Source organism: Salarias fasciatus, chromosome 15, assembly GCF_902148845.1.
Source record: "Salarias fasciatus chromosome 15, fSalaFa1.1, whole genome shotgun sequence".
Lineage (NCBI taxonomy): Eukaryota > Metazoa > Chordata > Actinopteri > Blenniiformes > Blenniidae > Salarias > Salarias fasciatus.
In genome coordinates, this window is record NC_043759.1 from 18,081,477 (window position 1) to 18,109,458 (window position 27,982).

Genomic DNA, 27,982 nt, shown 5'->3' on the forward strand with positions numbered 1-27,982 from the left:
TTTGTGCAGCAATGGAAAAGATTTGTTTATCACTAACAAGTAGCTATGAATGCACCCGGAATCAAATCTAACTTGTATTTCTGACCTTCATTAAATGTAGACACAGTGATGAGTGGTCAAAGGCAGAAACCCAGTTTGAGCCAATCAGAATTCAGTATTATTTATCAGGATGAGCAAAGTAAAAATCTTTCTGCAAGTAAAACATTTCATTTAAAATGTGAAAAAAAAAAATCCATGTTTTAGTAAAAAACATTAAAAAGACCTTGGTTTCTTTTTTCCTGCAACATTTCAGACATGTTATCACCGACTTTTAGTAAATATTCTTGAACAAAAGTGGATGTTTGTGATTAAAACTTTCGCATGAAAGAGCTTTGATCTGCAGTTCGTCTAATCTGAGTAAAACCGGACACAGCAGATTAAAAAACAAAAAACAAAAAGAAAAAAAAAACAGAAGAACCAAACTGATCACAAACAAACAAAAAAACTGTTTGACTGCAGACAGGCTCAGGTGACATGTCCCAGGAGGATTGTTTTGATAAATATTTTGTGCGTGACCGTGATGCTGGATTTAATGTCCACAGATAACAAAAAGTTTCAGTTCATGTCAGCACCGTACAGGTTCTTCACCATGTACGGCCCCTCCAGCTCGTAGCCCATCTTCCTGTAGTAGTTCCTGGTTCCTACACCTGCACAGGACATAGACGCAGGATGGGACACTTGAGCACACATGCCAGTCAGAAAGCAAAACAGAAGAAAGAACTGTCACATTTATTTGTTTGAAACTCCGCATAACAGCTTCGAATCTCTTTGGACACAGAGAGGCAACGGGTTCATGATAAAGTGCTCAACGAAGATCTAGAAAATCTGACCTTGGGCCAGACATAGGAAATGATGGACCATAATTACAGTCATCAAGTGTGAATACATTTAATTTGAATCACACAGTTTTCATACACTAGTTGTACTTGTGTATTTATTCATTTATATCTGAATACGACTGTTTGCTGATGACGCTCGGTTGTACTGGTTGGGTTTTCTCACCTGAGATAACAGCCAGTTTTCCAGAGCCGTGCTCGTCTCTGGCGATTCTCTCCGCCTCCTCCATCAGCATCATGCCGAATCCCTGAGACCACACACACACACACACACACACACACACACATTTACTCTCCCACATTGTTCCAGTTCTACTCTCAGCATTGAAGTCAGACTGAGAGGCTAACGCCACCTGGTGCTGGAACTTGCTGGGGTCCCGGCTGCTGACGGGCACCACGCTGCCGTACACGTGCAGCTCGCGCACGATGGACACGCCCCCTTTCAGCTCCGGGCGGAAGGACTGCGGAGAGCAGCGGCGCAGCCGCAGGAGGCCAATCAGGATGTCCTGCTCCGGATCCTCGTAAGACAGGAAGGTCTCCCAGCCGCCGTTGGCCACGTAGTCCCTCCTGATCAGCTCCACCTGAACAGACGAGCGACGGTCAACACCGATCAGCCGCTAACGAGGCCGCAGACACTGTGAGAGACGAAGATTACCTGGTACGGCCGAACTTTGTGGTGGATCTCCTGGATGCCGACTTCTCGAGTTCTCACGTCGCGACACTGCACAGACATTCAATCCAAATCAGGCAAAACCAGGTCACATCTCGAAATGTTGGGAGGGTTTTAGGTCTTTCTTCTGTAATTCACCAAGTCTGAAATAATCAGGGCTGCCAAACAATTTAAATCTTCAAGTTCACTGCAGGATTTTTCACACAATAAAATTAATTCTTTATATTTACTGATCATATTGACGTACACCGTGTGTGTTACTATCGCGATAACGATACATTTGTGAAATCTGGCTGATTGCTGATGATCCACATGAAGCACACGAGCGTATTATTGCATCATTTCATCATAGTGAGTCATGGCAAGAATTAAACTTGTGAAGGCGACGGTAAACTGTGAGTAGAAGTTGCCGATCTCGCCGAGTTGGTCACCACGGTTGTCCTGCTGTGGAGTGAGACTTATCTCACCGAGTGTGCTGCAGCATAAAATCACATCCAAGCATGTTGGGAAATGACTTGACGGTTTCCTAACGATTGAAACGGCAGTGTGTCCGGCTGGCCTGCAGATACACCGGCCGCCTCTCTATAAGCCGGAACCGTCCAAGCAGAGTTTTCTGGAAGCTATTAAGGAGCACTTGCTGTTACCACGGTAACCAAAAAGTCTGAAAATATTAAGGATAACAACTTTATGGGCTTTCAGTTTCAAGGATGCACAATTACTTCTTAACAAGTAAAGAAGTGGAAATGGGCAGTCGAGAGTTTTCATGAAGATGTGTTTACGGTGAACTGCATCACAGGGAAACTTTCAGGGAGAAAATCAGCGACCGTCAAGAGTCTGAACTTTGTATGACGGTAAGACATGGCGACTGTGGAAAACTCATTCATGTAAAACAATGTCAGGATATTTGGATGAATACTTTTGGTATTTTATAATTCAAAATCGGTCTTGTGTGTTTCAGTTTTTTCTGGTAGGAAACAATGGCCACGGGTGTTTTTCCGATTAATCTTCACCGATGCTGAGCTGCGTCGAGCCTTCAGCTGCATCTTCACTCACCCTCCATGTAATTCTACGCTCCGACAGTCCTCAACTACACCTGAGAGGTTTTCTAATCAGTCATTGTACCTTCTCGCAGCCATATAGGCAAATTATTCTTAGAGTCAGCGTTTGTCTGTTGGCAGCCGTCGCCGCCACCTGAGTTCTGCGGTTACCTTTCTTCTGGATCGCATCCCAGCTGGAAAAAGCCCATTAGCTCTCCAACTCTAAATAAGCTGACCGAGTCTTTTGGGCCGACACGAAAGGCCTCCGGGTCTCACCTCAGTGCCCATGTCCTTCATCCTGGCCAGGGCCAGCTCCCTCAGGTTCCCATGCTCCACTCCAGAGCTCACCAGGGGCATGGGGATGTCCCTGACGGGTGGTGGGAGACAGAATTACCTCAGACCATCATGGTTTTACCCCCTTTATGGAAAATGTTTTTGATTCAGGTGTGTAAAATCAAGCAGACAACATTTGGAACAACAGTATGCTTCTAAATGTGTTTCAATATGATCGATCTCCCATGTCCCGATACTTTTATATTAAAAAGTTTAATGACTGGATCACTGAATGAATGAATACGTCGACTGATGACTCCTCACCTCTGTACCCGGTACACTCGGGTCCACGGCGGCACCAGCGCCAGAATCCGGGCCACCAGATCCACCAGAGCGCTGGGGGAGTAGCTCTTGTAGCGACCCGTCTTCCACAGCTCGTACAGCCCCGTTCCTCGGATCACCAGCGTCGGGTACAGCTTCAAACCGTCGGGCCTGAACGCCGGGTTCTCAAAGAACTCCTGCAACCGGCAGAGAGATTCACGTCACGCGTTAAAGAGCTCATGGGGAATGTAAATGTCGAGGCTGAATGATGGCGAAGCATTTCACAAAGTCACAGCCACCATTGCGGTTTGTGTCCGATTCGTCTTGTGAAATTGAATTTCTGACAGAAAGTGAGGCGACATGGCGTTATCTCCTTTACCCCTAGTTGTTATACAATAACCCTTGTGAAAATAGGAAATGTGGATCTACACAAATACCAGCAGAGATCATTTCATCTGTATTACTTTTCTCCAGGGAGCAAATAAAAACATGTTTATTTGCAAAAGCATTAACTCCTTTACATAAAACACATATAACCATTGATCTTGTGCAAAGCAGAGGACCAGACAACGGAGTTCAGTTACTCAGCGGAAGGAAACAAATGATGCTGTCTGGCTTTGTGCAATGAGGGGAATCCGTGTGATTTCCAGTCATTCTCCTCCCCTCCGCACCGACTGCTGCGATCAGCACCGTGAAGATGTGAAATCCAGGAGCGTCGCGCAAATAGGCCACATTATCGCTATCTCATCATCTTTCCCTCTCGTCACAGCTCATAATCACACGAGGACATGTCTCGCATCGCCCTGCGGGGGGGGGGGGGGGGGGGGATCTGACACCAAGACTTTGATACGGAAAGAAAACGGAAGTGCAGAGGTGGTTTTTGGGGATTCGACACCTGCGACCATTTTGGATCACTGCTCTGTTGGCTGGTGAAGGGGAACCCTGTTAAGTATTGCCTCCTCTGGGAACAGCAGCGTCTGTACGCATGAGATAAGTGCAAGAGGTGATCTCAGGCCGGGGAGAAGTTGGAAATCGAATTTCATTATCAGGACAACAACGACGGACATGTGGGGGATGTTAAGTTCTCCCGCCGCCGCCGCCGCCCCCGATGGGTCTCGACCTGCTCTGCGGTCCAGGCAGACGGCGGGGACTCACTGCGATCACGACAAAGCGGAAAAGACACAGATAATCACTAACAAGGCAGCGCGTTTGATTATAAGGGATTAATGCAAAGAAAAAAGAAAATGCTTCCTTGAGCTGGCAAACATCACTGAGGAGCTCCGAGCTCAGGCCTGAAAGGGAATCCTTATTAGCCATTTTCATGGCTGGTGCTTCCTATTTAACAGCCCGCTCCTGAAATCACGGCAACTTTTTGCATCATTCTTCCAACAAATTGGATATTGTGCTCCTGGTTCATATCCATTATCTTTCCCTGTGTAATCCGTTTAAGGGTCACAGAGACGCTGCGACGAACAAATACTGAGACATGATCCAACATCTGACTTGGTATGAAGAGAATAAATGCCCACCAAGGATTTAATCCTAGGAAATATTTTTTAATCCACTTTTAAGAACAGATTAGTCTTGTTTTTAGATGTTTCGTCTGTTTTTCATTTTGTCATTTCATTCTGTTTTTATCATCCATCTACTCACGCATGTGCAGCAGAACTATTCGCTGCGGCGCACGTGCAGAACAGTCTCAACCTGCACTGATCTCCGCTCCATCTCCATTCCCGATTAGACTCCCTTTATTTTTCACTTACACTTCTTTTAAAACAGACTATTCCTGGATATTTCCTGCAGAAGAGTTATAGCTATAAATCTGACAAACTCTAGAAAAAAAAAAAGGACTCCTGGAGTGAAAATATTTAAGAAGCCGCATCTTCTCTCAACCCATTCCCCCACTTTCAAGAAATGTGTCATGGAAGATTAGATATGATGACGAGGAGCAAAGGGGAGCCTCTCAGTAGCTGAATAATCTAAGTGTCAGTGTGAGAAGAGAGGAGGGGAGCGAGGCGGAGGAGGAGGAGGAGGAGGAGGAGACGGCGTGACTGAAAGAGGACAGGGCGGGGAGATGAATGAAGTGCCGGGAGGAAAAGTTATGACTGGTCGGAGGAGTGAGAGATAAAGGAGAGCAGAGAAACGCAGCAGGAAGAGGAGGTGAGATGGAGAGATAGAGGGAGAAAATATTGGGACAGCACGCTGGTAGAAAAAGAGACAAGGAGAGAACATCTGTCTGGAGAGAGTACAAGCCACAGAGGAAATACTGCACTTATTTACAGAGAGGGGCTGAGAGGACCACACTGGCAATTCTTCTTCTGTGATTTACCCTCACGGCGGCGGCCTGCTGCTGCCCTATATATTGCCCTCGCAGTCAGAGGCGTGAGCGGCTCGGAAAACAGCAAGGCTGATCCGTGAGAGGACACAGATGCTTTTCTACAGCTGTGAACGCTCGGAGGAGCTGCGACCGACTGAGAAATCAACAAACCTTCTGGGGCCAATCTGACTCCAAAATCCAGACCGAGGTGAAATATGAGACTGGGATTAAACTCCCTGAAGCATTTTGGAAACAAATGATTCAATAAAAACATGGTTAAGTGGCAACAAAACGTGCCTAATTAAGCATCCAGATGAGCAAAATATTACTTAGCATATCTTTCAAATAAGACGAATAGCTAGTCTGTTGATGTGAATTTTTAAAAAAATCTGACAGCAAAAAATAAGAGATCAGAAGTCCAGAAATGTCCACAGTGTCTCATCTACATACTAAAGAAGCAAAAGGAAGAAACTCAGTGCAAACAGTGATTACAAAACATTTCTAATGGGATGTAATATCACAGCATAACCCCAGATAAAGAAAAAAAAAACTGTAAAATCTGTCAAGCTCCATGTCAATACATGTGATCAGAGAGTTTCATTTAAGGTCCCGTTTACACAACAACGTTTTCAAGTGAAAACAGAAACCTTTGTTGCCGTGTGGTTGTCAACAGTGCATCAAGCCACAAAAAAAACAGAATCCTTTGAAAATGCTCTGACTCCCTGTAAATGGGTGGAAAATGCCCCTTTCAGAAAACGCTGCAACTGCACACACACACACACACACACACACACCTCATGATTAGAAAAACAACTGACTGCATGTCAACTACATCACTCTCAGCATTTCTGCTGTTGCAGTGTGGACGCACGCCATTTTAAAAACGCTGTGTAAACACAGAAAGGATGCGTTCTCACTTCAGACGTTCGTGTGAACAGAGTTTTAGCTTTAATGTCTATGGTCCAGTGTTGGGTAGAAGTCTGCTTCTCCCTCATAGCATTTTAAAGGTGAAGGTCAGAGGGAGCCGCACTTTCCAATAGGAAACCAACTTCAAAACCAATCTGGGTGAATAAAGTTGGACAAATGAAGAACAAAATTGAATTTAATTACGTTCAATTTATGAAGCTGAAAATCACTCATTTGCAAAAGTTTTTATCAACCCTGTGACTCAAACTTTGGTCCAGTCCATCCTGCTTGCCTTAGTCACCTTCGACATGGGTGTCGGGAACCTCAAACTGTTGTCTACCTGCTCCACAAACCTGATTTAGGAAAATAATTCCTCATCAAGCTCTGCAGAGACCTCATCATGGCTTCATAGTTTCAATTAGGTGTGACGGAAGAAGGGCCAGAATATGCAGGGTGGAGCAGAATTTGATGAGTCCACTTGATGTTAAACTTAAGATACAAAAGATTCTTTGAATAAAGACAGTGGAACAAATGTGTTTGAAAATATCTATTCCACCAAGATTATGTTGACCAGGGGAGCAAACAGAAGTTGGGATACTGTGGAGATTTATTGTTTTAAATGAATGAACTGAGAATACAGTGATGTTTAAGCTACCTCCTATTCACTGTATTCACAGTGAAGCTTCTTTGAAAATCCATTTACACTGACCTTTGGGCTGAATTAAGGTGTGTTTGCATTACTTTACAAAGTTCATTTTCCTATGTTGTCTTTTTTAGTTCAATTTGTAGCTCATTACCAAAAAGAGAACGCTGAGGTTTCTAACCTTTCCACCTCCGACTGAGTCCCATTCTTTTGTGATGCAAAGCCCCGCGAGCCACCGTGCCGCATGTAATCAGACAGCGGAGAAAAGCCCAGGCAGATTCATTAACGGGGAAACGAGACAGAAAGTGATACTATTGTTTAGATTCTCACCTCCGCCAATTAGTAACATCCACCTACCCCCCCCCCCCCCCCCCCCCCACAAATCATTTGATTTTTATCAGTAAAAATAAACCAAATGAGCTGAAATTGCACCCTGCTTCAGACTGAGCGCTCATTTACATCCGACAGTCAGGCGGCGTGTCGGGAACAAGCGCCTTCCTTTTACGTCTGTCTCCAATCAGCGCTGCGGAGTGAGCCTGCTGTTGAGCGACATCTGACAGGAGCTTCTGTGGAGTCACATCACAGCTGGGACCGTGAGCGGCTGCCGCAGCCTTTCCGGAGCTATTTTGAGGGCGCAAACATGTGAGTCTTACTTGTCACTACTGTGAGAGAAGTAGTGGTGACGCACTCGGATGCTGAGCAAAAGAGAACAGTAATGATGATTACTAATGCACCAAATAATAGACTACTATCCATCCACTCAGGTTTTACCGGTTGGGTTTTCCAGGTGAAACTTGTAACCGTCTTATAAATACACATGAAATATCTTGAAATGTTGATTTTTTTTTTTTTGAGTGCACGGCGAGCAAGAGCATGTATAGCTCATTGCTTCGAGCTCTTCTCAGTGGGGGGGGGCAGCCATAAAGAAGCAAGTCAAAAGTTGGTTTTCAAAGTGTCAGTAAAAGAAAAGCAGCAAATGTATGTGTTTGAGCAACTTTGTGAAGGTTTAAAGGGTCAACTCGTCATCGTGTGGAGCTGGAACCTGAAACGTGAAATTTCACACATTTTCATTTGAGACGTTGAGTAAACAGGGTTCCATCTGTGTTATTCATTATGAAGCAGCAACAGAGGGTATTTTGGGAAGATGATACACTGAACAATGTTGGGCTGAGAACCTACTGATGTTGTACTGTACCAAAAATGTCTTCTCAATTCCGAAATCGTGAGGAATATTTTGAAGATCAGAACAAAGTTAAACATGTCAATTTCCCAAAAAGTCCCACAGAGGTGATGACTGAAAGTCCTTTCTGAGGCCAGCAAGTCGTCGTCATTCTTGCCTTTGAAACTTTATAGTTACAATCACCTTGTCTTTTTTGATCACAAGATTCCTTGTTTCTAATCAGGAATTGCCACTCTTGCACTACATCAACCCATGTCTCAATTACAGGCTTTATCACTAGCTGCTATTTGTCACTATGATCTGATCATGTTCGCCCCTTGCGTGGTTTCTGTGGGTACTCAGAGTCTGAATCGTCCAGAGTTCTCAATGTGTGTATGTGATCGTCCGTTTGTCTTTGTCAGCCTCGTCACAGACAGGCATCCAAGCAATCGGCTGCATTTCACCGAGTGTCAGCTGGGAGGCGTAGTCTCCAGGCTCCTGACTCTAAGATAAGATGGTGACTGTTGGATTGGAAAGACGGATGAATACATGGACGGATGGATGATTTAATGGATGAATGTATGGCTGCATGACTGAATGAATGATTCATAGATGTAGACAGAGGTGCAGCAAAAAGGTGGGCAAGGGGAGAAGATGTTTGAATGTCTTTAGACATGGAAGACACAGCAGTGACCCAAAGTGTCTACAACCAGTAGATCGTGGTTGAACAGACAGACGACTGGACGATTTCATGGATGAATGGGAGCACGATTGGCTAGAATCAATGAATGGTTAAGATCAATAATTTATTGGATGGATGGCCAGATTGACTGATAATTCAATAGAGTGACAGCTCTGTGGACAGACTGGACGGCTGGATGGATGGTTGGATGACTGAATGGATAATATCAGGCTGAGTTTAATGGACTGATGGATCAACAGCTGGTTGGATGGATGGCCAGTATTGCAGAGATGGGAAACTTCAATCATGTAGGTTTGAAAAGAGTTGCTAGTACTGTGGATATTTTGACTGTGAAATGAACTAATGAACCAATAACAGTGTTGCTTTCGTTAACGATGACGACAACGAAAATGTTTCGTCAACGCCCCTTTTTTCCGTGACTAAAACGAGACGCGGCGAGCTGAAAATATCTCTTTAAAGACGGAAATGTGACGAGACGTATCTGTTGTTTTCGTTAACGAGACGAGACAAAAATGTCAGTATTTTGACTTTCAAGATAAATTAAAACAAATGCGATTCTCCCAGCTTGTTCACGCAGATCGGCTGCTTTACTCTGAAAATATCAGCAATTCACGAGCTGCTTCCTGTTTGAGCACGCCTGCACCGGCAGAAAATAACACAGAACGCCTCGTGGTGGGAGACGGAGGATCTAATCCAACTGTTTGACTGTTTGTTCTTACTGTGAGACTGCAATAGGAGCCCACCATTGATTAGTGAAGTTTTATTTCCCCCACAAGTACCTAATAAATCTTTACTTTTTCTTTTCTTTTTTTAAAAATAACTCAGGTGTTGTCTTATTTTGAAGAAATGTATTTTCACTTTTGTTTAAAATTTGTATAGAGAAAATTCAGGCAAGGAATACTTACAAAGTTTATCAAACTCAAGTTGTGTTTGTCATTTCAGTTTTGAAGACTTCCCAGTGTTTCATACGGCTGTGGATCAGTGGGGAGAGCAGTCAGCTGACAATCGGGAGGTTGTAAGTTCAATTCCCGTCTCCCCCCTGTCTGCATGTCCAAGTGTCCTTGGGCCAGACACTGAACCCCTGAATTGCCCCCGGTGGGCGGACTTGAGCTGCCTTGCATGTGTGAATGGGTGAATGCGATAATGCAGTGTAAAGCGCTTTGGTCTCTGCTAATGCAGATGAAAAAGCGCTATATAAGTGTAGTCCATTTACCATCAAGTGTACCGAAGGAATTAATTTTGTTTATTTCAGTGTTTTAATGTTCATATTTTCCTAATAACCCTCTTAAAATTGGTTTTATTGCTCCTCCAAAAGTAATAACAGGCAGTTACTCTTATCAGTTCAAATCAGTAACAGAAACATAACAGACCAGTTTTAATAACAGATCTCAGCCTTTATATCAGTATGGACATTATAAAAATAGCTTGAAAGTATCAACAAAACTCCTATTATTCCTCTCATTCTGTCTGGCAGAGCTCATATAAGCACTGCATTGAGTTTGCAAATCAAACTAGTCCAGTTTATTATTTGGTATTCAAAGGCATCAATGTGTTCTGTTGGTTTTGTGCCATTGAAGTATACTTTATTATGTTTGTTTGGTTTGCAATTTCCTTTGTCTTTTTCCTCATGCACTGTTTAAGCCTTTTTTCAATGACTAAAACTGGACTAAAACCCGTTTGGTTTTCGTCGACTAAAACTATCAAGTGTAGAAATGACTAAAATGTGACTAAAACTAATAAGCATTTCGTCCAAAAGACTAAGACTAAAACTAAATCAAAACAGGCTGCCAAAAACAACACTGACCAATAAATAACCTTATAAATTGGCTCGAGGAATTTGAATTATAGGAATTTGTCTGATGTATGTTTGGATGACTGAAGAGCGACAGGTGGACTGATTTGCCAGAGGTTTGGCTGGAAAACAGAAAAAAAAAAAAAAAAAAGGTTAAAAAGAAACGATATAATGCTTACAATAAACTGCTCCACATCCCTCTCCATGCCCACGTTGGGCAGGTCCGGCATCATGTGGGCGACCACTTTGAAGCCGGCATCCTTCGCCAGGTGGAACGATTCACACACAGCTCGCACCGTGTGACCTCTGGGAGACAAAAAAAAAAAAAAACCAGGTAAGGTCAAGCCGGCCGCCGCACCGGCCGAGCCGCGTCGCCGTCCTCACGGAGGACCTGTTGGTGTCGCGGGCCACGTCCTCGTAGACGCTCTGCACGCCGATCTCCAGCCGCGTGCAGCCGTAGCCCAGCATGTCGCTGAGGTGGCGCTTCAGGCAGTAGTCGGGCCGCGTCTCGATGGTGATGCCGACGCATTTGGTGTTGCTGCGCTCCGAGTACCTGCAGGAGGAAGCCATCGCCGTCACGTTCTGCTCATTAGACGTTTCTGCCATACAGGAAGAGAGTGTTTCTGATCTCACATGCTAATGTCTTTTTAATTTTACTATTTAGTCTCATATAGACTAAATGTTTGAAGGGTCTGTGTGAATGAGGCATATTACTGGGATCATTTAGCAACATCAATTTACATGCTGCGAGTGTCTATGCTTCATTATCCACACAGAGATAACACTAACCTCACATTAAGGACACACTAATGCAATTCCTCAAAAAAAATAAAAGATGATGATCGCATAGAAACGCAAAAAAGTGTTAAATGAGACATTAACAAGTGTTTGTTTTACGTCAAAACAAGATGAACACAAAATTACCCGTTTAATCAAGTCCTGAATGTGACAAGGCAGTTGGCACCATGTTCAAAGGTTATTTTAACACACACACACACACACACACACAGCAGATCAGATGTCTGTATGTAATGCGAATGTCTCCTGCAGCCATCCTGCTTGATGCATAGAGATGTGTGTTCAGTCTATACTTGACAATTAGCGCTGTTAAAATAAAGAAAACAATGTAATTGATATGTTCTCTCTGATCCAGAAGATTACAACCACCCAGTGTAAAGTGTTTTGTGTTTAAAGCCACTGTTGTAAATCTGTAGAAAAACCAAACCGAAGACAGGAGAAGGAAACAGACGAGCCTCAAATAACAGCATCAAGAGAACAAGAGCTCCACGTTCAAGAACGGCTGGTAGTAAAACAAACAAACAAACAAAAAAAAACTACTGAACAGATGTTCATGTGCACTGAAACATTTAGAGAAGGTCACAATAAGGTCATCAGGTTCATCCTGACGTTAAAAACCGAACGTGAGCGGTGTATTCCCATTCTAGTGCAGGAGTAACGGAATCAGCTGGACTTGGTCGTACGTCTTGAGATGTTTCTGAAGACAACTTCTCTGACGACACGTCCAATTTCTTTTGCCTCCTCGGACTCATGTGCTTCATTTCTGCTTCCAATTCATTTTCAGTCGCTGATCGACATCAGAAAGCAAACAGATTTGATCTCGGCACGGCGGCCAGTCGTCATTTTCCCCTCTCCAGCTGCCGTCAGCTCCTCTCATGCCTGCTCATCCTCCTCATGACTCTATATCTGCTGGCGACAAACATCCATCTTTTACAGTCTGATGCCTGATTTGCACCAATTACAGCAGTTGATGCTCCAGAGAGGATGATCAGATTGTGTGAGATGAATCAATGAAAAGTCTATTATCTCGGGCGATTATCTTGCAGGTATCGAATCAGGAGCGAGGGAGCGCGGCGGCGAGACATCGAGACGTGAGGCTCATACCCACGTGCTTTTGGGAGCACACACACACACACACACACACTCGGGGTGAGATTGGGGCTGTCCCCGGCCAAACCGAGTTCCTCGTCTCTCCCGCGCTGAGCGGCAGCAGCTGTAATTACCGTAATCACAGCGTCTTAACAAACACTCTGATAGCAGAGCGCACACAGACACACACACACACACACACACACATTCATGCCCACACAGGGGTAAACAAATGCATAGAATGACACAGACACACACACACGCTCGCGCACACACAAACGGGCCTCTTGGGCCTTATCAGACTTTGAGAAAGGAAATAGCTCCTGCTGACAAACAAGCCGGCGGGGGCCATTTCACACCGCTGAAAAGCCATTATTTGGTCCAATCATCTGCATGATGTCTTAAACTCTGCCGAAACAACAACAACAACAAAACAAAACAAAACAAAAAAAAAAAAAAAATACAAACTCCTCCTGGAGAAATGGTGTATTTATACTTTTGACTTTCAATCTTCTTGAAGTGGTCTCAGAAGTCGCCACTCATCCATACTGAGCAGATGTGTACTGGTCTCATTCAAAGCAGGCCCGACTCGCCGAGGAGCGAGGAATCGATGGGGCTTAGTGAGAAAGACTGAGGAGAGCAGCCTCACTTATTTTCCTCTTGAATTCTGAGGGAGTTCAATCAACAGCTCGATGTGTGGAGTTCACAGATCTGGCCTCAGCCTCCTCTGGACAGCTCGTGGAAATAAGGAGCAGGTTGACGACGTATTAGAGAGCAAAATTCCTCCCATTCAGCCATAAGTTAATCTGTTATACGTCCTGTTTCCATGTGAGAGGAAGACGGTCTCACATGGAGCAAGAGAGAAGCACAGCCACCTCTCCGTGGTCAGTTTTATTGAAAATCTGATTGAATCAGATCAGATTTTTCAGTTTTCATGAACACTGAATAAAGAGATCGGCATATCACTCCATCAGATTCCGTCAGTGGCGCAATCCCATAATGCTGTTGGGATCTCACAATGCACATGTGATCCCACACCCAGCTTTACCTGGAATGGCTGAAAATGGATTTCTTATCTTGACTAAGCTTGACTGGGCTCTTGTCTGATCCACCTGAATATTTCATTTTATTTTCATATCCAAACCAAAATGGCTTCTCGAGGCAAAACCTAAATAATCCAACTACGAAAGGAAGAAGTATCAGCCAATCCGCAGCAAAGTAGAAGAGCTCAGGATATCCAACTAGTAAATATGTCCCTGCTTCAGAGGACGTTAGCTACAAACAGGAGGGAGGCAAATCTCCTAACTCAGCTACTAGGAGAACTATCGACAATAAAATCCACCTGCAAACAAATATAACTTATTTTACCTTTTATGTTTGACATTTGAACTGACTAAAGTGCCAAATAACTAAAAAGCAAACTGGTTTGTTTATTTTTTATGCTGATATCAGTGAGTTTTCTTCTCTTTTGTTCCTAACTTTTGACTAAAAGGAATCAAACCAATTTTTCAAGGGACACAATTTTGAGTCAACATTTCTAGGAATGAACTGAAATTATGTTGAAGTTCTGTGAGTGGGCAGAAAAGTGATCCCAATCAAATAAGTAAATTAATATAAACAAATAGATGAAGCACTAAACCTCTGTAGACACATTTCTTTTTTTTTTTCTTCGTAATTTCTGACCAAATTTCACTGAATGTTTCAGGACGGTGGAAAACATGCACTGTGCTGAGTTCTACTACAAATTCCCAACAGACAATAATACAGGTCCTTCTCAAAAATTTAGCATATTGTGATAAAGTTCAGTATTTTCTGTAATGTACTGGTAAACATTAGACTTTCATATATGTTAGATTCATTACACACAACTGAAGTAATTCAAGCCTTTTATTGTTTTAATATTGATGATTTTGGCCAAAAAGTGAAGGAAAACCAACAATCCATATCTCAAAAAATAGCATATTATGAAAAGGTACTCTAAACGAGCTCTAAACTCTAACCTGCAAAAGATTCCTGAGGCCTTTAAAAACTCCCAGCCTGGTTCATTGCTCAAAACCGCAATCACATGGGTAAGACTGCCGACCTGACTGTAGCCCATTTCCTGCACAGGCGTGTGCAGGAAATGGGCTACAGGTGCCGCAGTCCCCAGGTCAAGCCACTTTTGAACCAGAAACAGCGGCAGAAGTGCCTGACCCGGGCTACAGAGAAGCAGCACTGGACTGTTGCTCATTGGTCCAAAGTACTTTTTTCAGATGCATGTCATTTGGAAATCAAGGTGCCAGAGTCTGGAGGAAGACTGGGCAGAAGGAAATGCCAATATGCCTGAAGTCCAGTGTCAAGTCCCCACAGTCGGTGATGGTCTGGGGGGCCATGTCAGCTGCTGGTGGTGGTCCACTGTGTTTTATCAAGGGCAGTGTCAATGCAGCTATCAGGAGATTTTGGAGCACTTCATGCTTGCATCTGCTGAAAAGCTTTATGGAGATGAAGATTTCATATTTCAGCACGACCTGGCACCTGCTAACAGTGCCAGAACCACTGGTAAATGCTTTACTGACCATGGTACTGCTGTGCTCGGCCTGCCAACTCTCCTGACCTGAAGCCCAGAGAGAATCTGTGGGATATTGTGAAGAGGAAGTTGAGAGTCACCAGACCCACCACTGTGGATGAGCTTAAGGCCGCTATCGAAGCATCCTGGGCCTCCATAACACCTCAGCAGTGCCACAGGCTGATTACCTCCGTGCCGCATTGAAGCAGTCATTTCTGCAAAAGGATTCCCGACAAAGTATTGAGTGCATAAGCGAACATAATTATTTTAAGGTTGACTTTTTTTGGATTAAAAACACTTTTCTTTTATTGGTCAGATGGAATATGCTAATTTTTTGAGATAGGGATTTTTGGTTTTTCTTCACTTTTTGGCCAAAATCATCAATATTGAAACAATAAAAGGCTTGAACTACTTCAGTTGTGTGTAAAGAATCTAACATATATGAAAATCTAATGTTTATCAGTACTTTACAGAAAATAATGCACTTTGTCACAATGTGCTAATTTTTTAAGAAGGACCTGTACTTTCCATGTTGGATAACAGCAACAGCAGCGAGGCGCCACACAGCTGGTGAACCAGGAGGATACTGTGTGGTAACATAGCTCCCTCTAGTGGCCACAGATGTTATATCATCTCAGAAATGTTTTAATACATAAACAAAACTGTACCCAAGATCCATTTAAAAATCCTAAAATCCTGTGGTATGAGGCCCAGAGGTTAGAGAAGGCTGGGGTCAGCAGTTCACAGGTTCCAATCCCACAACTGAAAGGTAATCAATACAGCTCCCTGAGCAAGACGCGGCCTCTGAACCCAGCAGTGATCAGTTAAAGGCACAGACGTTCTATTTCCAACATGTTGAAAAAAGACTTCAGAAACAATTCAGACATTTCTGACTGCTGCACAGAAAAAGTTAGCAACTGCATTTTAAAAATCAGCTAATGTTGGCTTGTTAAATATAAATGTCATAAAACACAAAGAAAGTCAAGCTGCTTTTATTTCATGTAGAATTTTCCATCAGAGTAGCTAATCTGTTACAGCTTTAAAAAAACAACTTCATTTTTTTTCAATTTTGATTTGCCTTCTATTGAAACATTTAATCTTTTATAATAACCTACTTTAATTATATCCATTTTTTTAGTTTATTTTAAGCTTGACTTTTAATTATGATTTATTATTGTGATTTTTTTTGCATATTATTAGCTCTTTTATAATTTCAAGTTTTTGTCTACTTTTAAAGTTTGCCATCTTTTAATATTGAAATGATTTTATTACATTTTAATTGTCTTCATTTTCAAGTACTTTGAGATAACCAGCAATAAAAAATCATCAAATCAATTCTGTAACAGTTTCACTGCGTGATGAAAATATAAAACTTATTCAAATTAGGAGGTAAAATAATTTGTGTGTGTGTGTGTGTGTGTGTGTGTGTGTGTGTGTGTGTGTGTGTGTGTGTGTGATCTGTTCAGGATGTGCCCAGCCTTCACTGGATGAAGGAAGTCTGCTGCTTTAACCTCACACAGATCTGAACAGATCCGGACCTGGCTTCTCTCCACCTGCTTGATTAAAAATTGATTTTCAGACTGAAATGATGCATTTTAAATCTTTCCTGGATGTTCGTGTGTGTGTGTGTGTGGCCTCCTTGTGTAAAAAAAAAAAGGATTTCCAGATTCAGCACATTCAATCAGATCTCCTTATGCAACCCATTTCGAGAGATCTTTTATCTTTTTTCCAGAGAACCGAAAATGCAAAAACACGCTTTGATCAGTCTTCCTTGCCAATACTGTCTTCTTCTTAAATTCAGTGCAGTCCCCAAGAAGGACGTCAAACTGGGAGGTGGGCCTACCTGACGGCCTCGGCCACGTTGTTGGAGGTGTGTCCGGAGAGGGCGTCGTGCAGGTTCCTGATGAAGTGGTCTCTGTACTCCTCGGCCAGCGCCATGAAGGTCCCGCCCATCACGATGAACTCCACCTTGTCCACGCTGTGGCCCAGCTGCTTCAGCTGCGACACGAGCACAATCTGTTCAAACCCGGCTGCTTCGGTGCCGATACTTCCGGATACAGATGGAAATAAATCAATTACGGCTGACATTTGGCTGAATAACAATTTCACACCCGTCTCCTGACCCATCAAAACAGGACAAAAAGAGCAGCAGTCGAAGATTAAAGGACGACATATTTCCACATTAAGTGTTTAAATGAATGACTTTGCCCTGCTGCATTAGGTTAATGTGACCAGAAATTTGAATAACAGCATAATGAGGGTCAGGCCTGATGAAAAGGACTGAAGAAGACTGTTTTAAAACACCATTTCACACCATTTCCAGCTGCTGTCTTGTCTCTCTCTCCCTTGATGTGTAATTCCTGCCTCAAGACTGCAGCGAGCGTTTGTTGCTCTCGCTTTTTACCCCCTAACCCTACATGATTACACAGACGTGAAAGGGTGGGCGGCTGACCTGCTCCACTCGGTGTCTGGTCTGGAGGTACGGGTCGTACCGCGCTCGGATCGCCCTCATGGACGTCGGCTGTGGTTGAGACGCAAAAAAATTAAGATTACAGATAAAACGAAGATTTTAATCAGTCAGAACATTTTCAAGCAGAGTCGAACACCAGCGGACAGAAAAAGGAGCAGTTTTACCTCGTAGCCGGTGTAAGACTGTGTGGAGTACTCGAAGTCGGAGTCGGGTCCTCCAGGACAGTAGCTGCCAGAATGAAAGACCATTAAAGTGAATTCAGGTTTAAAGCGAAACACGAAGAAGCAAAAAGACGAATCGAACAGGGCATGCATCAATATTCGCTGGTCTACAGCTACAAATGTCAAAAACTTAACCTTAAAATCACCAAAAAATTAAAACATTTTCCAAATAAACCTTCAGAGATCATGAACTTGTTAAACATGATTTTGTATTGGATGACATTTTATTCACAGTAACTAATTCATACGTACTTCTGAGGCTCGGCTTCTCAAAATGGCTCCTTTTTCCATTTAGGTTTATTGACTGACCTGTTTCTACGTAACCCAGACGGAACTCTTTTTTTTTTTAAACTGAGGTTTTATAATCTCAAAAAGCCATTGCCATCGTTGAATCTGAGTTCTGAGATGAAACAGTGACTGGGAGGACAGAAAAGTGAGCGAACACTCACACACAGATGTTTCCTGTGAAGCTGATGTGAGGACACCGGTGAGGTTTACACATCACAGCCACAACTGCAATCTGCCACAAAAAAAACCACAAATATACACATTTATAGACTTCAGGCTGCGTTCAGTGTTTGGGATCAGCTGTGAAGCCTGTGAATTGCCTTGTGTCTGAATGCTGCTATATAAATACAGAACAATATGCTACTTTAGTCACTGTTGTAAGAGTTTTAGGAGTATTTTCAGTTTTAGGTTAAAGATACACCATTTCTGTCATGTAATCTGTGTGAAGCGGCGACATTGCTGTGTCTTCAGTTTATCAGAGCACAGAAAACGGTTATTAACAATACAACAACATGGAAGGTGCACAAAAATTCCCTTTATCTTCTGGTCACAAAAGATTAAAAAACCTGATGTACTCTCTCTGGTTGTTTGCGGAGCAACAGTGCTGGAAGCCACTTAACAGAAATTCTGGAAACAGCTGAAATAAACCTCACAGCTCAGAACAGAGTGGCTGATGGGAGAAGTGGGTCTACGTACCCCGCTGGCGGTGCGGATGGGTTTGGCTTTGAGTTTGGGCACCAGAGCACGGCGGTACTGAGGTGGAACGGCGGCGATGATGTCCACCAGGCGAGGCTGAGCTTCCAGTCCGTACTTGGCTGACGTCTTCGTCTTCACTCTATCAAAACACAGAAGGCTGATGAGGTGTGGCAAAAAAAAAAAAAAAACTATCTGCAGGAGAAGGCAAGTGAAAAAGCTTTGTCATTTTGGATTTTTGTTCCTTGAATTGGTAACTCTACAGGTTTAATTTGGCTTGGGATCAAAGAAGTCTATATAAAAATATGGAATAACGATGAGGAAAAAGGTGAAAAAAAAAGTAAAAAAAAAGGTAACAACCACACACGGATGCAAATGAAAAAACATAAATTCATCACAACCGAGCCCAAACAACAGCATGGCAGAAAAAACAAAATGAAAAATCCACATAGAGACAATAAAGGCTCCACAAAACACTTGAGTGTGAAAGAGAAAACAGGCAAAGGTACAACAAAACAACAGCCCAAGAAAAATGAGAAGCATTATGGAAAAGTCAGAAGTATGTGTGAAACACAGCGAAAAAGAGGGAAACACCACAATAAAGTACAAAGTGATTACAGCACTGAGTAAGCTACTAAAGAAAAATGAACAAAAATCAAGCTGAAGGAAAACCACCAAAACACATAATATAGAACCACATAAGAGACGCAAAACAATCACAATTTGCTGTGTACCAACCACAAAAGAAAGCAAAAATATCTCTAAACCATGCAAATTACCACAACACGAAGCACAAAAACAAGAAGACAGATTGCAATAATGCAATTTCTGCAATGATTTAATCTTCTTTATTTTTCGGTTTCCCACTTTAGCAGATCAGCCAGCTCCACTCGCATTTAAACCATCTCCGTGTGCTCTTTCACTACCTCCATTCATTTTTTAAGGCTTTTTTCTTCTCTTACTGCCTGGCAGCTCCACTTCTAAATATATTTATTCAACATATCCCCTCATATCCTCAGCACAAGTCTAAATCATCTCAATCTCTCTTCACCTTAAGTGTAACATCTGTAAAAATGCAGCAGAGTTCAACTACATGGATCAGAGATGTGTTTTGAATAGTTTCACACTAAGATTCACTATGTCACAGATGATACATGTTAGTGAGATCAGTCAGAGGTAAGTAAGAAGGTTTATTGTCACTGCAAGGATACGGTGGAATTTTGTTTGGCAACCCCTCTTGTAACAGCTATAATTTAAAAATGCTGTGAGGGACTCACTTGTTCAGATTGATGTCTTTTCCTTCCTCATGAGCTTCAACCAGCTGCTTAATAACATCTGCGATGGTCATCATCATCAGCTCCGCTCGGCTGAGTTCACCTGAGACACACACACACACACACACATTCTTGATACTGTCCAGTGCCATTGTGTGTCAAGGGACTGTTAAGTATTACTTAAATTGAACTTATGACAGATCAATCTGAGTCTCACACACTCAGTTAAGTAGTAATTGTTCATAGGGAGAAGAAATTGTTCCTTTAACATTAATGAGACCTTATAGCACAGAGTACCCTTAAAAGAAATTATTTCCCCATTTGAGTATCCTGATAAACAATCTATTGTTTTGCACAGAATATTATGGTACTGTAATTAATTTTAACATTATCACGCTGAACAAAATGTGATATTGTGCTAAAACAGGAAAGTAATTCAGACCACGAGTCATTGTTTTAATTCATTTAGAAAACAAATGAACGAGAACTTTATTTCTCAGCTGTATTTTGATTTTATAAACAAAACAGGCACTTCTAGAAATCATAAACTCATTACCAAGACGTGGAATTTGTGAAAGGGCGATTGTTTGAGGGATAATGAAGAACGCTCGGTAGTTCATAAAGACATTTCGTTTGCTACTTGATAACCACACAGAGAAGGAATACACTGAATAACGTCCAATATCGTATCAAAACAGAATAACAGTCTGTGAGGCGAAGAATGGATTTAACACTCGTGTCTGATATACTTAATATATATACTGAACACTTACATTATCATATTAAAGATTAAACAACGGCGTAACAAAAGACAGAACGTCTAATCTTTGCAATAAATTGTAATAAAACGATTTGATGACGATTAGAACACCTTAGAACTGTCAACTAGCCATTAGCATTAGCAGTCAAGCTGCTAAAACAAAAGCCATTCTTACTCTTTTTAAACACTGTCAAACACTCACTCTTTTTCTTTGGCTTCCCCATGTCTCCCTCCAGGCATACGGCCGAGTTTTAATCCAACAGAAACTTGTTTGAGTGTCTGAATAAGACTTTTAAACACTCGGATGCTAACCGAGGAGGTAAACAACTCCACGTTGCGGTGAGCGTCTGCCGTACGGCAGCGTCAACTGACGTAAAATGACGTGATCTGCTGTCACCCTAGTTCTGTGACATTAAAAATGCTTTACTCTTGTTTGTGAGTTTAAAACGTGGTTCTGGGTGTGTTGTGTTCATGCAATGAACCTCTCATGTGTACACTGTTAGTGGACCGTTTATAATTGCTTTAAAGATTCCTGGTAGCCGCACAGCGGCGCTGCTGTCTCCTGGAAGTTGCCAGATATGTGATCGATTTTCAGCCTAAATACAAGAAACACAACCAGCGAAAAATGCAGCCTTGCAACTAATAGACCTTAAATCGACTCTCCCTATTAACTGAGAAATAATTTTAAAAAAGAACATCATAAATGATAAAAGTCTCCAAAATCGCTGTCTAAACTGAATGTTTTCATGCCACAATTAAAAATATCTCCAAAACATATAGAACACATTAGAAATATGATAAATAATGACAGTATTTTTCTGTTGATTTTCCTATTCTTCTTTTCATTGTCAGTTCTGTGTTATTGTGTGAGGATTACAAAATACCCTGAAAAACTTTGATTCTGACTTTAATCACTGAAATGTTTCTATTCTATTCTATTCTATTCTATTCTATTCTATTCTATTCTCCATTATCTCTATTATCTATCCCATTTATTTCAGAGTTATTTTGACTTTATCATTAAAATTAGATTTTTGTTTCTACTCACATTTCTCACTGTAATATCTGAATTTGGATTATTTTTCTCAGAATAATTCAGAGTTTTTCTCTCAGTATTGTGTTGAACACATTGTTTTCTTAGAATTTCAACTTTAATTTTGAATAATTGGCATTAAATTCAGTTATAACCTTTTAATTTAAAAAGTATTCATGATATGTTGCCTGGATTATTCTTGAATAAAGTTTGTTTTAAGGCAGGTACCTGGCTAACCTTTCAGCATTACCGTATTTGAATGTTTTACTTTTGTTTGACTATTTCATTCGTGTTTTATGGAGAACATTTTGAAAAACAATGTTGTAAGATCAACTCAAATCCAGCGTGAGAGACAAGCCCAACCTGGCAACACTAGTCCCAGTTGAAGTGACAGGCGCGTGCGTATGAACTTGAGTCGGTATGTGTGTGCGTGCGCGCGCGCAGCAGCAGGAAGCTCGCAGCAGTAAATCTGAGTAAATCCGCTGAGCTGCGGGTCGACATGTCTGCGTGACGGAGCTCTGCGGGAACTTTCAGGACACGCAACAGGTGGAGGAGCCGCACGATGGGGAGCGCGCGGCCGCGCGGGTACCTACACGTTGTGGACAGCGTCTTTTTCAGGCGCCCGCGGGGGGGGGGTCACATTTATCTGCGGTCACTGAACATATCTTAACCCTCGTGCGCGTGTGTGTTTCCAGCCGTCTGTAACTGCTGTTGCATATTGAAGGTGTCTTCGGGAATCGGACGTGGAAACATTCACGCACTTTTTCCTCCCCTCACGGTGAGTTCTCTGCTCTGATCAATGGACTCTGGCACGAACCCTCACCCCGGCTGTTGTTTCTTCCTGAAAGTTGGAGAAAGTTGAACAGAATCGTTTTTATTTGAGGATAATTTTAGACCACTGACTTCTGACGGGACGCTTCCAATGGTGCGTTCAGGGACCGCTGGGCGATAGCAGCGATACATTGGCGCCTCATCAATATCGTGACCTGTGATCGTTTATTTTCTGTAATATTTAACTTTTGGAACGTTGAGCTACATTATATCAACATGCATAGTTTACACAGCAATAAATTCCAGTTCCACGGACCATGGATTCCAAATAACAATTTAACTTTCAGTCAGAATTAGACCTCGTTTACTACAGTGTTTTCAAGTGAAAACGGAAAACTTTCGTTGTGTTTCGGGTGTCCATTTACTCGGAACAAGTGAAACGGCAAGTTTTTGAAAACTGCTCATAAGGTGGAACTTTTTGTCTTTGTGTGAACAGGGAAATGTAACTTTTTGAAAATGCTTCAACAAACAGAAAATGTAATTCTAAGAAACACTGCTACTGCCTGGCACCAGGCAATAGTACACAGCTTTCTGCACATGTAGCTGGACAACAATAACAACAATGGCAGCCATGACAGTGTCATGGCTTCCAGCCCATGTTCCCCCGGGACTTGGTATTTTTATAGTTGGAAGTCACCTATAATACCAATCCAACTTTCTCTGTCCATGCGAATGACCCTGTACTTGCCATGGTATATCAGTTGTGACATAATTATCATCCTCTTCAGGCATGTGTGAGGTTTCATTACAAAAAAAATAAACATCAGCACCTGTTGGTGGCTCAGCTTTAAAATGATTATTTTAAATGTGTCTTCGAAATTACTAAATAAACAGGAAATATTTCGCACATCTGATTTATTCACCACAAGATTAGAAATTTAACACAATTAAACGCACCTGACAGCAGTGGGATTCCAACCAGCAAACAACACACAGGATTTATAATATAAGTTTACAGAGGGATGTGCATGAGTCTGATATCACTGTTTTCCTGCTCACTGTTCAGAACTCGGCGTGTTTGAGTAAATGACAGAAACGTGATACCAGCATAGTCCTGAACACAAAGTTCAAACTCACTCTGACTGTTGAGAACACACACACACACACACACACACACACACACACACACACACACACACACACATACAGAGGGTGTAAAAATCACACATACATGCAAAGTGACACTGAAAGGAAGGTTTAAGTCCAGTGTTTTCAAAACACGCTTTTTCAACCGTGCACTGGATTTTTAAAATACAAACTAAACATGGATTCAGAAATTTGAATCGTGAAAGTATCATCATGACACAATCGGATCTTAAGCAAGATCCCTTCTGTAATTAGGTGTAATTATGAGGATAAAACTTAATGTCATGCATGTATGCAAAACTGCATATATATTGGACTAGCAAGTGATTCTTAATGCAAAAACTCACAATTCACTAATTAAAGAATCTCTTGAAACTGCAGATCTGCATGTGGTGGAGAAGCCATGTCTTTAGCCAACAATAATATAAAATATCAAATGATTTTTTTTTACGGCTACAATTGAAAGAGTATCTAGTTTATATCTTTGTATGAATATGACTACTATTCAATCCACTATTCCTATTTTGTTTGGCAGAAAATGTGCAATAAAAGGCTTTTATTTCAAAGAAATGTAGGTTTATTGTTGTATGATTTCTTTATTTTCTGCAAGTACCACATTCTGAATATCCTTTGGTTTATAGAGTGGAGGTCCGGCGGCGCCATGGACGACGCGAGCCTGAACGACTCCAACGTGAAGGTGGCCGTGCGCGTTCGGCCCATGAACAGGAGAGGTGAGCGGACCGGGACTGGGAGAACTGTTTCCCTCTGAGCATCTGCGCTAATCCACACGGCTTTATCGCTGCATTGTTGCTCTGACTTGTCTACTATCAAGCTTTTCCAGGCAGCGTGTCTCTGTTGACGTTGGCTCTCTTTGTTTGTTTCAGAGTTAGAAGCGTTGTTTTCCTTCGGTCATTTAAAGTTCAGGAGGTCACGGAGACCGGAGAGAAACGTGTGCAGCTTTGGAAGTCAGCTTCTCCGCGTCATTTGCATTTAACTGGACCTAGACGATGTTTAGGGAGAAACGAAAGCCATGAATCCGTCATTACAACAAACGCAAAGAAAAATTTAGTGCTACAAATCACATGGGAGCTTCCCAATGGTTTCCATGGTAAGACCCAATAAACTCTCATTAGCCTCCAGCCAGGGCCCCTCGCAGGCAAGCTGCCGTCCTGAAACACTCACAATACAGCAGCAAATGTGCTTTTGTTTGTTGCGATGTTGCTGTAAACGCCTATCTGTCTTGACTTGGACATGGAATTTGTGGAATTCCTTTGACAAAACATTAACTCCAAGCTCTGTGACTTTTAATATTCCAGGAGGTTTTCCACATCCGGACCTTTCCTTACTTAGTCAGGTCACTTTCTTTACTGATATACACAGTTTTGTCGGTGTATTGACTGACTAGATGTTTGGAAACGTTAGCTGGCTGAAAGTCGGGAGTTGAACAAATCATCACAACTTAATTAACAACACTTAATGACACTTTAGTGTCTTAAAATGAAATAGTATCTCTATATTAATCAATTCGTCAGCATGATTATTTCAGACCTGTTTTGTCAACTTCTTTATGCAACTTAGGTTCTGTTCACATGAGAGCAAATGGAAAACCTTTGTTGGGGTTTGGGTGTCTCTTTACACGACAACGGTGCTGCGAGCAACTAAAAAAGGCAACTTTTCTACTCTGTTTCCATGGAAACAGGCGAAAAATGCAGCATTTGTGATACATGCTGCTCATGAGCACCACAGCCATGGTAAACGGTTATACTGCAGATGGACAGCCAAAACGTTGGCGGCCTGCAGAGCGTCATGACTCCCGGTTCATATTCTCCTGGGATTTAGTACTTTTGAGTGTCAGCCTTACCAGCTGCCAAGACAACGAAATGCAAATAAAGATGTGATTTTAATTACAGCGTTGTTGTATAAACGCAGGTCGTTGGAGTCCATCAGAGCTGAGTGCAGATGAAACACCGAGCAGAGCCTCGTGCATGTTTTTTAGACTGTGAAAGAAGCATGTGTGCGGGCTCCACACAGTTGTGTTTTTCTTGAGTAGTTTATTTAAAATATTGAAAAAATACAAAGAATCACAGAGAGTTTTTTCAGCTTTTTATCAGAAGCAGGCGCTCAAAGTACCGCTGTTGTGTTTCTTTGCTGTTTTTTTTTTTCCTGTTTGGCATTCAGCATTTGCTATTTATCTTCCAATAAAGTAGCAAACTCTCAGCTCAAGTTATCTTCACTACTGATGGAAAAAGTGCAATTGGCATTGAGTAAATAGAGTCTGCATTACATTTGATTAAATTCTCCAGTATTTACACTAAGTCAGGCTGAGTCTGAGAGCAGCCCTAAGACGCGTTGGAGAGTGTTCCTGTATGTAGGACATTAACGTGGCCTCCTGACACACTAACATGTTTAATCTTCTGCCCGTGGCACCTTTGAACTCTGCAGCCATTAGACTTTGTGCATCACCTTCCACTCACTCTCCCTCGCTAAAGCCTCGCCCTGCGTGTCTTCCCCCCGGGGCAGATAGATTCCTGCTCCAGCACGGAGCGCTTCTCCGCCTGTCTCCGCCTCCGTAGCCTTCGCCGCAGGTAGGAATGAGGAAGGGAAGGTGTGACCCTGGTTCTCCCTGGCTGGCTGTAAACCGGTCGTAATGTTTGCTCAGGCAGGCCCTGAATGAATCACCGTCAATAAACCTTCATCCGGCCTGTTTGTGCCGCGATCCCGTCATCCGGGGGAAAGTTAAGGCCGGTCCGCGGGGCGTCGTAGCGTTTATACTGTGTACTTCACGTCTGTTGTCATCTAATCATCGCTCTTGTTTCCAGAAAAAGACCTAAAGACAAAATGTGTGGTGGAGATGGAGGGAAACCAGACGGTCCTGCACCCAGCCGTCGCCAACACAAACAAAGGAGACCCCCGGTAACGTGCACGCACACCTTCACACAGTTGGTCATTAACTTGTTTATCAGAGTCTAAAAAGAAACTAAAAGTAATCATCAACCATTCCACCCACATAGCACAAATGGAGCTCATGTAAACACTTATTATGCATTTTTGAATTTTCTTTTTGCATAATGCAAATGTGGTTTAATGAACTTAAACACATATATGGGAACTTTCCTGGAGGCTGTAATGAGCTCAGTCGTTGCAGGTTTAGAGAAACAGTAGAAGGTATAATCCAAGAGTTTTGAAAGACTTTAATCGATTAGAAAGCAATTCTTTTGATTGGAATTTGACTTTTTATGTAGTATATACAGACAGTTGCTTATCTACTGGTGATATCAGTTGGACATGCAGAAGATGTGCAAGTCCTGTACACGATGTTAATGTTCTTCTTTAATATCAGTACTAACTGGGCTTGTTTATGATTTTTTTCCACACACTTTGAGATGACGCACACTCTCATCTGACACAGCATGACTCGATCCGATTGGCCAAATATATCAAACTGTTGCTAATGCTTTATACTGCACAGCCCCATATCAAAACGTGGCAGAAATATTTGCACTGTCATGAATTACATACAGTCATTGGAAAATTTGGACTTGGATTATAAAGTGACCCCCTCTTTTTTTTTATACCCATTATCAAGGACAATAAAATGTAATACAGTGTCAATACAGTCGGTAACAGACTTGATAAATACTCTCTAGTAGCACTTCTTGTTAAGTCATCTATATTCCACATTCTCTTCTTATGTTCTCCTGTTTCCCTCCACAGTTGAACAACATTAACACTATTTTAAATGTCAGAATGTTATTTTAAACAAATAGAGACTTTTTCAATAGGGAATTACCTCCTGAGGTGAATCCATCTGTTTAGTGTTTTTACCTTTATTTATGTGTGCTGGCTCCAATCTGCGGGACTTTAAAGCATAAAGACTACTACTGGTGGGATTTTTAAATTTTGTTCTATATTTTGTTATGTTTTTGAGCGGGTTTGCAGCGTGCCAGGAGTGTGTACAGTATTTCCAGTATTTCCCAGCTTCCTCCCCTTGGGGCTCCTGACTGGAAGGTTTCTCCACTCCAACCACTTTTTTTTTGGGACAGGTTCAGATCGAAGCCTCGCCCCACCCGTCCTCCTCCCTCTCCCTCCTCGCTCTCTTTACAAAGGGCGTGTCTGTTCCAGCTCGCTCAGGTACTCACTCCGACGTTGATGCAATGCATCACGCTCCCGGGAGTTAGTCTTGTCGCCATCGGGAATC

General features: G+C 42.3%; 2 protein-coding genes across 5 annotated transcripts in view; one reads left to right on the forward strand and one right to left on the reverse strand.

The window, feature by feature from the left end:
- Nucleotides 1–144: 144 nt before the first annotated feature.
- elp3 (elongator acetyltransferase complex subunit 3) lies at nucleotides 145–21,179 on the reverse strand. Its single transcript, XM_030110746.1, has 15 exons — nucleotides 21,037–21,179; nucleotides 20,078–20,177; nucleotides 18,804–18,942; nucleotides 18,269–18,339; nucleotides 17,763–17,826; nucleotides 17,581–17,649; nucleotides 16,972–17,126; nucleotides 11,088–11,249; nucleotides 10,876–11,002; nucleotides 3,180–3,373; nucleotides 2,859–2,949; nucleotides 1,531–1,596; nucleotides 1,229–1,456; nucleotides 1,042–1,123; nucleotides 145–686 (listed from the first exon to the last, which is right to left on the reverse strand). The coding sequence occupies exons 1-15, from the start codon at nucleotides 21,056–21,058 to the stop codon at nucleotides 595–597; spliced, it is 1,662 nt and encodes a 553-aa protein (XP_029966606.1). The 5' UTR covers nucleotides 21,059–21,179; the 3' UTR covers nucleotides 145–594.
- Nucleotides 21,180–22,335: 1,156 nt separating this feature from the next.
- The window catches only part of LOC115401460 (kinesin-like protein KIF13B), a 33,369-nt gene continuing 27,722 nt past the window's right edge, over nucleotides 22,336–27,982 (forward strand). For 2 of the 4 annotated variants that reach the window (XM_030109653.1, XM_030109654.1), the window contains exons 1-3: nucleotides 22,336–22,645; nucleotides 24,426–24,515; nucleotides 26,604–26,697. In XM_030109653.1, coding sequence (XP_029965513.1) covers nucleotides 24,446–24,515; nucleotides 26,604–26,697 — 164 coding nt within the window. In that variant the 5' untranslated portion in view covers nucleotides 22,336–22,645; nucleotides 24,426–24,445. The remainder of the gene's footprint in view (nucleotides 22,646–24,425; nucleotides 24,516–26,603; nucleotides 26,698–27,982) is intronic. The other 2 variants (XM_030109656.1, XM_030109655.1) reach the window with 2 other exon arrangements.